The following is a 13,084-nucleotide window of genomic DNA, read 5'->3' as shown; positions in this document are numbered from 1 at the left end:
GACCTTCCGGGCGCCGGCACCACCTAAACCTAACATTTCCGCTTTGCGACAGCGTACGTCCCGGAAACCGGAAGCGCCTGACGGCAGCTTTCCGGTGGTGGGAAAGTGAACGGAGCAAGAAAATCAAAGCGGCGCATCCTGAGGCAGGTGGGGTGCCTGTGGAAGAGGGAAGGCAGGCGACTGGATAGGGCCTGGCTCGGGAGGCCTACGGAACAGCAGCTGCAGACGCAGGCAGCAGCAGAGAGGGCATGGTGCCGGGAGGCGCCGAGAAGGAGGCGCAGTCCGTCCCTCTCCGGGTTAGTGAATGAGGCTCTCAGCCCTGGCTGGCCCGGGGACTGTTCGCTGCGGGTCCCAGCATGAGTGCGGGCCCCGGCTGTGAGCCCTGCACCAAGCGACCCCGCTGGGGCGCCGCTGCAACTTCTCCGCCGGCCGCCTCGGACGCCCGGAGCTTCCCCAGCAGGCAGAGGCGCGTCCTCGATTCCAAGGACGCTCCCGTGCAGTTCAGGGTCCCGCCGTCCTCGTCAGGCTGCGTCTCGGGGCGGGCGGGACCGCACAGAGGCAGCGCCACCTCGCTTGGTACGTGGGGAAATAAAGCTCTTTGTCCTTCGCCTTGGCCCAAAGCTCTTCTTGGTCTCCGAGGACCCAGGGACTACAGCCCCCCATTTTCTGGTCTTGTATGCATCACTCTGAACGCTGAGGTCCCCTTGCTGAGCCATCAAGGCCACTAGTCGGGGAATGGGGCCCCATTTTACCCGTAGCGATTGGTGGTGTGAGAACCCCTGACAAGCAGTCACTCAGGATGGGAAGCGGCGAGAGACTCCACCTGTTTGCTTTCCTTGGGTTTGATTGGAATTGTCTTGGTCGTTAAGGAGGTTTAATCTTTTACCTGAAGCTTCAGCCTCTAGATATAAAGAAAGTTACAAAGAAAGTCACAGCTGTCCTCAGTTTAAATCCTCAGTCTCTGGGTGGAGAGCCCTTAGTCTTATCTGGCTTTACACCCGTCTTTGACATACAGTGTTGAACAAAGGTAACTTGGTCTCTGTTTTCAGACCCTAAAATCTATCAGAAGAGGTAGACAATGGCAGAAGTAAATATAATAAAGGGTAATGGATGTTCCAGTATATGAGAACAGATCGTTAGGATAGACGTCAGATGTGCCTGATCTAGTTTGAAGGTCGAAGATAATCTCCTAGCCAGAAGGTGAGGATCTTATTCTGAGGACTGAAGAGTGATGAGTTACTTAGATGAAGAGGAAGTTAAGGAAGTGATCCCACAGTGCAGCTGATGTATGTTGTCCAGAGAGCAGTGAGAGATGGGATTGCAGAGAAGAAGACAAAGATCAGATCATATTGGGCAATGCTAAGAGGTTTGAGCTTTATCCTGATTGGACTTGATTGGAGATATATATATATGTATCAAAAATACATATAGTTTATTAAAATGTATATATTTTAAAGGTCCTTCTCTGGTATGTGGAAAATGAATAGATTGAAAGGGAGCAGAAGTGCGGGCACAAGACCAGTTAAGGAGTTACTCTAGATGGGAGATCACGATGGTTTATACTTGGTTTCAGACTGTAGGAAAGATGAAGAGTGGATGGATTCTGGAGAGAATGGGATACGTGGGTTTGTACCTCAGGAAATATTTCTGTGATGGAAATATAGGTTTTGGAGTTCTTGGCATAAACATGATAGTTGATGCCATGGAAGTAGGTTAGATCATATAAAGCATGTAGTGAAAATAAAGGCGACCTAGAAAAGAAACTCTAGAAACACTGTCATTTAAGAGTACACTGAGAGGGTCCCTTGTGGTGCAGCAGGTTAAAGATTTGGCATTGCTGCAGTTGTGGCATAGGCTGTAACTGTGGTGCCGGCTGCAACTGTGGTGCCAGTTTGATCCTAGGCCTAGGAACTTCCTCATAATGTGGGTGCTGCCAGGAAAAAAAAAAAAGAAGCAGCCAAAGAAGTAGGAGGGAAACCTGGCTTTGATTGTGTCATGCAGGGATGAGAACATTTCAAGGAGAATGCACTGGTCAGTAGTGTAAGAGGCTGGGGGAATTCCCATAGTGGCTCAGTGGTTAATGAACCCACCTAGCAACCATGAAGGCATGGGTTCGATCCCTGGCCTCGCTCAGTGGTCTTTGGATTTTTCTGACTGCAAACCATAGTATATTTCACCTGGTACACAGAGTAAGAAATACATGTATATGTACACACACACACATGTACATGTGTACATATATACATATATAGGCAAATATTTACAGCAAACAAGTGTTTCATAAAATAATGCTTATCTTTACTATGTACGATGCATTCTCATGTTGTCTGTATTATTTTATTAACAAATGTTGGTCATTTGTAGTTTGTAAAACACCAGGTTAGAGAAAGTCGGGGCTGTAGACAATGAGGCCAGTTGCAAGAAACAAACGCAGTTGCCCAGTGAGTGATATACTTGTTCTTTTAATGTTGGTGCTATTTTGAAGATGAGGAAGGGATGGGTTTCAGATGTTGATTGCAGAGGATTTATTAAAAGAGATTGGAGGGAAGGGGAACTGAAAGTGACCTCAGAGATTGTATCTGACTTCTGTGATAGGCTAATCTGTGGTTCTATTAACTTTATTTGCATATAAAGGAGGAGAGGTGAGTGGGAGATGATGGAGGCAGTCAATCCTCACTGATTGGATCTTTATATTCTGCGGAAGAGGAACTAAATTAATACTTTGGCTGTACTTGTACATATGTATAAATGTTTTTTGTATAACTGGCACAGTACACCAATAAACAAAATGTTCAAAATCTAAATTTGTATCAAAATTTGTTGTTTGAAATTTTGAAATTCTTTTACTAACTTGGTGTTTAAATTTTTTATATATAGTTATCCTAGGAGGAGAAGTAAGTGAGATAGGGAAATGGATATTTATTAAATATCTTTACATTTTGTATTAATTTAGCTTCCTGGTCATATTTCTTATACTGATTGAAATGTGCACATCTATGGAACTCAGCATACTTTTCACATTCCAATGGGGAATAGTTTATCCAGTTGTGTTGCTTATAGGAGCTCCCTTTTTGCCAGTTTTAACTACCTAGAGTTTTGCTCCCGACTCCAAGGATGGTCCAGGTGTAGGTCTGTCGTGGGTGGGAAGACTGGAGCTGGCTTGTCCCCCAACCGCCTCATCATTCTTTCAGTCTCAGTGCTGTCGAAAGCATTTTCAAACCTCTTTCGTCATCTCAAAACTCTCCTGTTGTCTATTGCCCTTTGATGTTATCACACCCTTTCTTCCCATGCCTTATCTTGATGCTGCTGGAGGAAAGAGGCTTTTTGTGAAGGCAGGGTGTTCCTTTAAAGGCAGATGAATTTTTCTGCATTTTGTACCTTTTGCCTGTATATCTTGCACCTAATTGAATGATTTACTCTTTGAAATACACAAGGTTACTGATGAGATTATGTGTAACTGGTGTGAAGTCAGAGTAAAGTTGGAGAACTACTGATCCTCGTGAAAAGAGAATTTGGGTGGAAATGTTGGAAGAAAATACACTTGTTTAGTTTCTGCTTTGTCAGCCTGGGTGCTTGATATTTTTTCTTATTGATCTACGTTAGCCTTTGGAAATAGGTATTGTTAACCCTATCTTATAGGTGAGGAAATGAAGGTGCAAATAAATGAAGTACATACCAGTACATGATTGAGCAGAGATCTCAGTTTAAGATTTTTGTCTGTCTCCAGGTCTTGTATCTATTTCATCACCTCCTACTGCCTCCCTTTTTGTTTGCTGTGATTTTATCTAGTTAAAGAAAAGAAGTTCTCTGGAACCTAGGAAGCATCATTTTATGATTACTTCAGGAATAAGAGTATAAGGAATAACTGAAACAGTCATGTGATGTGTTATGAAAGAAACCTTTAGAAGCTGGAAGTCATGATATTGAGGCAGTCCTTTTTCTGGGGCCCTCAGAAGGACCGAGGACTGTTTAATTGTCAGGAAATATCGCTTTCTCTCCTCTTGCTTCTTCTCCTTCACCTTGTTCTCAGGCCTCAGGAGTTATAACAGGAAGCCTGAAGCTAGAGAGAGAACACATTCTCGGTTCAGAGCTGCAAGAGAGAGCCTTCGCCATCAATTGCACTGGAAAATTCTTCATAGTTTTTTACAAAGTGATGTTGCATGCACTCCTCAGGTTCTGTAGACTTATCATTGTGCTGCACTTCCTGTGTGTTATAGGAACCTAGTCATTGCATACCATTTAATCTTTATGTTTATGGAAGAAGGTATTTAGAATTCTACACTGACCCCCAAAATGAATTTTTTGTCTCATTGCTGATTTGTACTTAGAGGATTTTCTATATTTACTATGTTTGATAAAATGAAATTAGAGGAGACAGAGCCTTAGAAAAAGTCTCAGAATTGAGTGGTTCGGCCTCATACAGAAGTAAGAAGAGACTCAAAGAATTGTGACTGAAACTAATTTTTTTTTTGTCTTTTTGCCTTTTCTAGGGCTGCTCCCGTGGCATATGGAGGTTCCCAGACTAGAGGTCTAATTGCCTACACCAGAGCCACAGCAACGCGGGATCTGAGCCATGTCTGTGACCTACACCACAGCTCACGGCAATGCTGGATCCTTAACCCACTGAGCAAGGCCAGGGATCGAACCCACAACCTCATGGTTCCTAGTCAGATTTGTTAACCACTGAGCCACGATGGGAACTCCATAATTTTTTTTGTGAACCCCGATTTGCTGTAAAAGTACTAACGTAATGAAATCACCAAAATAGTGGAGCTCCCTGGTGGCACAGCAGATTAAGGATCCGGCATTGTCATTTCAGGAGCTCAGATTGCTGCTGTGGTGCAAGTTCCATTCCTACCTAGCTGGGAACGTCACATGCTGAAGCCGTGGCAAAAAAATAAAATAAAATAAAGTAAAATAAAATAAAATAAAATTGCTAAAATGGTGGTGTTTAACAAGAAATATCAAATAGATATTTGTGATAGAAATAATTTAAAAATGCTAATCAAAGATTTTTACTAAAGTGTTAGTATGTTGTGGAAAGTGTAAATCATATGGCACTCAAATACAGTGATAAATAAATTGTTGATTTTCATATGTTTGGAATAGCATCTGGTTTGCTCATGTTATGGTGTTTGAGGGGATATAGGTAAGTAAAAAGAATCTATGACCCAAGGTGCCTGGATTCTTACATTGCAATTTAGACAGTGGTTGAGAATGTGCAAAATTTTATGTTTTCTTATACTAAAATGTTATATACATGTACTCTGTATGCAATACATTAAGTTTTGAAACTATGCTTAAATATCTAATGTTTATATAAATCACATCTTGCATTTGTTTATATTTCCCTCTACTGAGCCATCAATCCTATTTTTGCAACTATCTGCTAGTCATTTCCATCTAGTTATCTCTCCGGCATTTCATATTTAGTGTGTTAAGAATTGACCTAATCATATTTCTCCCCTAAATCCAATTCTCTTATATTCTAGATTTCTGTTTAATGCTGTCATCATGTTTCAGGTCTCTCAAGCTTAAAGCTTAGTATCACCTTTAACTTCTATCATTGTAAAGTCTGTAGTGATTCTGACTTGTCAAGTTTTACTCTCTATTCTAACAAGAACTAGTTTTGGTCCTTGGCCAGTAGTTCTCCAACCTTGCTAATCATCAGAATCACTTTTTGAAAAAAATAGATTCCAACTCCCCTCATGGCTCCATCATCACGTATAGATTTTGATTCAGTAGATGTAGATGTGGTCCTCGGATCCATTTGTTATTGGCCTCCTGAAGATTCATGGTTTGGGAACTATTGACCTAGACTATTAGCCTCCTCCGAACCACGTCTGCAGTCTACACCACTACTCACTACAATGCCTTGATCCTTAACCCACTGAGTGAGGCCAAGGATTGAACCCGCATCCTCATGGAAGCTAGTTGGGTTCCTTACCGCTGAGCCAGAGTGGGAACTCCCTGTACCAACTTTTTAGAGGCTGATCTCTTTCTGATACACGCCAAATGTATTTATATTTATGTTCTTGTTTGATTGTTGAAGGAGTGATCAATCTTTGGTTTACAACCTAGTATAGTGCCTTAGGTATATGTATGCTGCTATAGGTATTTTCTTTTTGAGGGCATGCATCGTATACATTATTATTATTATTATTATTTTACAGTTTTCAAGCAAAAGACTATTACCAGTTGGATGGACACTAAAGGAATCAAGACAGCTGAATCAGAAAGGTATACATGCCTATATAGATAAATGAATAATATGACATAAAGATATTTTATTGTGCTTCATGCCATATTCTGTCATTCTTGCTTTCCTGTTTATCTTTATTTACATTGATTCATTCTTTCGGTTTATAAATAATAATTTTTTAGAGTCTCCTATGTGCCAGAGATGGTTCAATATATTTGAGATACAGAGATGAAAGGCGAAGTCTCTGTCTTTAAGGTGCTTATAGTGTAGTAGTGTTGACAGACACCGATACCCATGATTGTTACAACATGGTGTGGTAAATGCAGCAATAAAGGTATAAACAAGGTACAGTAGTGGATAGCATATAGAACAATCAGCTTTACCTTTGCAGGAAAGACTGCATAGGAGGTGAGTGGAGTTTAACACTGCACTCTGGCAGGTAATAGCCAGGCAGACGAATGGGGAAAAGACATTACAGTCAAATGTGCACAGACATGGAGTCATGAAAGAGCATGCTGTGTGCTCAAATAATCACAAGCAGTTTAGTCATTGCTATGACATTGTAGGAGTGGGTTCTGGTAAGTGGTTTTTTTTTTGCATCATAAGTCCTTTCTGTGGTATCATTAATTCTTTCTATTCTCCTGTAGTTTGCATAGTAAAGAAAACAACAATACAAAAGAAGAATCCATGATGAGTTCTGTACAAAAAGATAGCTTTTATCAACGTAACATGGAAAAATTAGAAAATGTTTCTCAGCTAAGTTTTGATAAATCATCGGTTGAGAAAAGTACACAATATTTGAACCAGCATCAGACTGTAGCTGTGTGTAAGTGGCAAAATGAAGGGAAACACACAGAGCGGCTTTCGGAAAGCGAACCTCCAACAGTAACTCTGGTACCCGAGCAGTTCAGTAATGCTAATGTTGATCAGTCACCCCAAAATGATGATCACAGTGACACAAATAGTGAGGAAGGTAGAGATAATCAACAATTTTTGACACCTGTAAAGCTTGCAAATGCAAAGCAGACAACTGAAGGTGAACAGGCCAGAGAAGCCAGAAGTCACCGGAAGTGCAGCAAGGCTTGCCATCCGGCAGAGGACTGTGCAGGGTGTCAGCAGGAAGAGGTAGACGTGGTGCCAGAGAGCCCCTTGTCAGATATTGCCTCTGAAGATATTGGTACCGGACTGAAAAATGCCAACAAACTGAGTAGACAAGAAAGTAGCCTAGGAAATTCTCCTCCATTTGAGAAAGAAAGTGAACCTGAGTCGCCAATGGATGTGGATAATTCCAAAAATAGTTGTCAGGACTCAGAAGCAGATGAAGAGACAAGTCCAGGTTTTGATGAACAAGAAGACTGTTCCTCCCAAACTGCAAATAAACCTTCAAGGTTTCAAGCAAAAGAAGCTGACACTGAATTGAGGAAACGGTCCTCTGCTAAGGGAGGAGAGATTCGACTACATTTCCAGTTTGAAGGGGGAGAGAGTCGCGCTGGAATGAATGACTTAAATGTCAGATTACTTGGAAGTACTTCTAGCCTCAATGTTGAATGCAGAAATTCCAAACAACATGGAAAAAAGGATTCTAAAATCACAGATCATTTCATGAGAATACCCAAAGCAGAGGACAAAAGGTAATTTTTTCCATCAAGAGTATCTCCAATAGTGTAATGTGTTTTAAAATTTTGTAAAGTGGGGGTTAACAAAGTTAGGGTTTACACTGAAGCAAAGAAAGAGTTGTGTTTCTTATGAATTTTTTTATGCTATTAAACCTAGACTCAAAATTTTAAATTCTAAAAAGCCCAAAAGACAGAAAACAAAAGGTAAATAATTATTGTTAACCAGATTTTAGGTTTATGAACTTCCTTCTGAAATTGATGGGAATTACTAGGACATAAATACATTGATGGTAACTCCTGTTTTCTCAGGCCATTGTATATGCGTTTTCCTTAATGCTCTGATGTTGCAGGCAGGTGGTAGTGTACTCACTTCACAAATGAGGAAACCTAGATTTAGGCTAGACAGTTCACTAATACTATGTAACTCTTGGATAGTAAAGCTGGGATTTAAATCCATTACAAAAAAATGTAAAAGGTATATTTATGCATTTATCCCACATGACATCTTAAAGCCTACTCCGTAATTTTTGTGATCTTTTGGCAAGCATGCAATAGTTCACTTCATTGAAAATTACTGTCCGGAATCCTGAGAAGTAGCTGATACTTTGAACTGTGACTCATTTGGCAGTGTCCATATTCTTACATGGTCTCTTTCTTCAGAAGGTGATTTTTGTGTGTTGGAAATTTCTCCCACAGACTATTGAAAATAAACTCTTGGATTTTACTATAAGCCTTGTAAGGTTTTTTTGTTCTGTTTTGTTTTGTATTGTTTTGTTTTTTTGTTTGTTTGTTTTTTTCCTAAATACCCAGGAGAAAGCAAGTTTGGCACATTTTAAACAATAACATTCTGGGTAAGTTTTTTTTATTTGTGTATCCAAGTACATTTAAACAGTAAGTGGTTTGTGACCAAATACATTTGTTTTGACCTTAGAAAAGAACAATGTGAAATCAAACATCAAAGAACAGAAAGGAAGATCCCTAAATACATTCCGCCTCACCTTTCTCCAGATAAGAAATGGCTTGGAACTCCTATTGAGGAGATGAGAAGAATGCCAAGGTGTGGGACTCGGCTGCCTCTCCTGAGACCATCTGCCAATCACACAGTGACTGTTCGGGTAGGCATTACCTCTTACCTATACAGAGAGAAGGTACTAAGTCTTAATTTATTGTGATAATTAATGTGAAAAACAAAGGCATAGAAAGTGCTTCTCTTTTCTGTGGATATAAAATACTGAGAAGTCTACAGAATGGAAACGTATAACCATGGCTTACTTAATATTGTACTTAACAAATCCTTAAGATGAATCATTGTCAGCTGATGAGAAAATTGAATTTTTCTGTATTTTTAAGAAAATTTATTGGATTTAAAAAAAAATTTCAATTGACAGTATTTATTGAGTACCTACTACATATTAGGTACTAAAATTCTAAGTTGTAAATGGTTCAGTATCCTCAAATCATTCTCTAGTTTTACCCTCTTTTCTGAGCTTTAGATACTTCTAGACAGCTCAGTCACTGTCCCACAGGTATCTCATACTCTACATTTCTAAACCAACCTCATTTTAAAAAGTTGGCATGGAGTTCCCATCGTGGCGCAGTGGTTAACGAATCTGACTAGGAACCATGAGGTTGCGGGTTCGATCCCTGCCCTTGCTCAGTGGGTTAACGATCTGGCATTGCCGTGAGCTGTGGTGTAGGTTGCAGACTCGGCTCGGATTCTGCGTTGCTGTGGCTGTGGTGTAGGCCGGCGGCTGTAGCTCTGATTAGACCCCTAGCCTGGGAACCTCCATATGCCGAGGGAGAGCGGCCCAAGAAAAGGCAAAAAGATCAAAAAAAAAAAAGTTGGCAACCATCACCATAAGCTAATTTTAGATGATTTTTGTCACTTTTTGAGTAGTTTCAAATAGTCATCTCATTTATTAGTTTCTGTATTAGATTTCACAGGGACTACCTAAAATCCCTTTTCTTGTATTACTTAGTCTAATGTAATTAAATATTTTGAAGTACAGAATTTGTTAGTGTGGTTAGGTAGCAGCAACACTGAGTAGGGTGGTGGAGTTTGAGCTGAGAGAAGATGAGCAGAAATTACTGAGGTGAAGTTAGTAAGGCAAGGGAATTCCCCACCAATATATAACCTGTATGGGAAAAGGCTGTGTAGTTAAAAGCGATTTGTTTTTAGAAATGAAAAAAAAAAAAATTGATTTGCTCGAGCCAAGATTTTGGATGGAAATGGTGGAAGAAAAAACTTGAAAAGTGGATCGGGTCCATATCATAGAGGGATTCAGGTGCCAGGAACTGGACTTGAGTCTGTAGGAACTGGAGATCATTAAAATGTCTGTCAAACAATAGTTATAGAGCAGGATTGATCAGACCAGCTATATGTAAGGAAAATTGAAATGAGGATACATTGGAAACGGGGAAAGGTGATATATATATTTATATAAATATAAATATATATAAATACATATGTACATATATAAATGTAAATATATATATATAAATATATATATACACACACATACAGTTTTTTGGGTTTTTTTGGCCGTGCTTGTGGTGTTGGAAGTTCCTGGGCCAGCGATTGAACCCGTGCCACAGTAGCAACCCAACTTGCTGCAGTGACAACACTGGATCCTTAACCTGCTGCGCCACAAGGGAACCCCTGAATTATGTTTTTAACAGTGGAAAACCTTTAATAAAAGAATGAATGAACTCAAATTTTAAAATACTTAATACCATATTTTAACCAGCAGACTCTACTAAGAGAACTTATTTTTGGGCAGACCGTACCATCAAGATTCTCTTGCCACTGCACTGCTGTTTGACCAAAGATTGTTCTTAAACATCAAAAAAAAGTTATCATTTGCAACTCTCTAGGTGTGTGAATGGGATTGTCCTAATTCCAGATAAGATATAAACAAATAGTGGGTTGGTTTTTGGGTTTTTTTTTTTTCCCCCTACTCACTGCATATGGAATTCCTGGGCCTGAGATTGAATGCAAGCTGCACCTGTGACTTGCTCGACAGCTGCAGCAATGCTAGATCCTTAACTCACTGCTGTGGGGGGAATTCCAAATTAAATAGTAGGTTGATGTAAATTTTAGCTGTCATCTCTAACTCCCAATTTCAAATTTTATATTTCTTAAAACAGCCTCACTACCATTTATTGATGTTAGAATAAGTAAAATTATTTTAAAAATTACATTTATGAAAATATTTGTTTGATTTTGTTTTGTTTTAGGGCCACACCCATAGCACATGGAGGTTCCCAGGCCAGGTGTCTAATCGGAGCTACAGCTGCTGGTCATAGCAACAGCCGCATTGGATCTGAGCTGCATCTGCAACTTGTACCACAGCTCACGGCAATGCCAGATCCTTAACCCACTGAGTGAGGCCGTGGGTTGAACCCGAAACCTCATGGTTCCTATTCAGATTGGTTTTTACTGTGCCACAATGGGAATTCCTGTTTAATTTAAATATAAGATTCCATAGGAAAAAAAGTTCTGCTAATTACAAAGGTTTGAAAGTGACTGAGATAGGGTAGTAACTGGGAATAAAAAGGAGAAAATAAATGTTTGCACTATTTTGAGGTGAAATTGATAGGACATGGTGAATTCTTAAGTATGGGTAAAAAGGTAAAAGGAAGCATCAGTAATGTCTGTAAAATTAAGAAAAGGCTTAGATGGCTGTCAAGATGTTAATGGTAAAGATTTAGAGAAAAGATTGGGGGAGGTAAGTTATATTTTGACTCTTCTGCTTCTTCTCTCTTGTTGCCCACAAAGAAAACCTAAAACATCTAAGCCATCATTACCTAATCTCTGTAATCACTGTTTACTTATTTGTTAGCTATCCAGTGACCCATGAATTTATAAATGTTTAAGTAGTGTGAGGTCATTGGGAAAGAAAAAAAAGCAACTGTTTTGTGAAAGTATGTACCTCAGGGTGTTCCCATTGTGGGTCAGTGCATTATGAACCCCACTAGTATCCATGAGGATTCGAGTTTGATCCCTGGCCTTGCTTAGTGGGTTAAGGATCTGGTGTTGCTATGAGCTGTGGTATAAGTCGCAGATGCAGCTTGGATCCCGCATTGCTGTGGCTGTGGTTTAGTCTTCAGCTTCAGTTATGATTCGACCCTTAGCCTGGGAAATCTCCATATGCTGTGGGTACGGCCCTGGAAAAAAAAAAAAGTATATACCTCAGAAAACCCAGAGTCTCTTATTGGTTCTTTTCCCAGAGTTTAACTGTTTTTTTCCTATATTCTTTTTCCTGAATATGGTGATATATGTATAATTAATAGTTATTACATTAATAGTCCTTATATTTCTAAAATGACAGACGTTAATAGTTACAGAATTTGATTAAAATAAAGCTGATATTTAGCATTAGAAATGTAAGGTAATCTGATGCTGAGGATGTGGCCCTAAAAAGACCAAAAAAAAAAAAGTGCAAGGTAATCTGAAATTGTAGGACATGATAGTGCTTGATTATCTGTAAACGTGTTACACACATGTGCATACCCACACACTTAGACATGCAGACACACAATACATATTCTTGTATATGCGTTCCCTTATGTGTGAAGCCATACTGGTACTTGTTTGGTCACCTCAGATTATATGCAACATCTTTACAGAATCACCTTTGGGGGTTCCCATATGGAGGTGAAAATACTTTTGGCACAGTTGATGACTCAGTCACTTTTGACTCTTGACCATTCTTTTGGCAAGGAATATTCTCATCCTTTGGCTTCTTGATACCATATAATCCCAATTTTCTTCCTATCTTCTTAGTCATTTCTTAGGTTCCTTTTAGCTATTTTTCATTAAATGTTGTTGGAGTTCACCCAGGGTTTTTCATAGCTCCTCTTTTCTTCTCCTTCTATCTCTGGGTAGTCCTAACACACTCTCATGGTTTTAATGGTCATCTGTATAGATGGCCTACAAATTTATTTCTCCTGGGTTGCAAGCTTTTTATGAAGCTGCCTATTTGAGAGTCTTTTGTTCCTTTTTTGAAGAACGGTCTTCCTTCCACCTTTTCCTGGTTACCTTTTTTTAACCTTTGGAGTTGAGCTCAATTGCTGTTTCCTCAAACAGCCTTCTCTGAGCTCACCAGATAAGTTATAGAAATGTTCTTACAACACTATGAACCTCTAGTTCATAGCATCCTACAGTTGAAATTTTATATGTATTTAGGTGATTATTTGATGATCTATAGTGAAGTTGATTCATACTATAACATGGGTGAACCTTGAAAACATTGTGCTTGAGTGG

General features: G+C 39.6%; 1 protein-coding gene across 3 annotated transcripts in view; it reads left to right on the top strand.

Annotated features, from left to right (window-relative positions):
* Positions 1-49: 49 nt before the first annotated feature.
* Positions 50-13,084, top strand: part of PARG (poly(ADP-ribose) glycohydrolase) — a 141,728-nt gene continuing 128,693 nt past the window's right edge. Inside the window, exons 1-4 of one of the 3 annotated variants that reach the window (XM_047762746.1) lie at positions 50-147; positions 6,174-6,240; positions 6,850-7,833; positions 8,750-8,933. In XM_047762746.1, the coding sequence (XP_047618702.1) occupies positions 6,203-6,240; positions 6,850-7,833; positions 8,750-8,933 (1,206 nt within the window). In that variant the 5' untranslated portion in view covers positions 50-147; positions 6,174-6,202. Of the gene's footprint in view, positions 148-179; positions 577-6,173; positions 6,241-6,849; positions 7,834-8,749; positions 8,934-13,084 lie in introns of those variants that run through there. The other 2 variants (XM_047762747.1, XM_047762745.1) reach the window with 2 other exon arrangements.

The sequence above is a fragment of the Phacochoerus africanus genome, chromosome 15 (assembly GCF_016906955.1).
Source record: "Phacochoerus africanus isolate WHEZ1 chromosome 15, ROS_Pafr_v1, whole genome shotgun sequence".
NCBI lineage: Eukaryota > Metazoa > Chordata > Mammalia > Artiodactyla > Suidae > Phacochoerus > Phacochoerus africanus.
The sequence above is the reverse complement of the archived record's forward strand: the minus strand, read 5'-3'. Positions and strand labels throughout refer to the sequence as shown.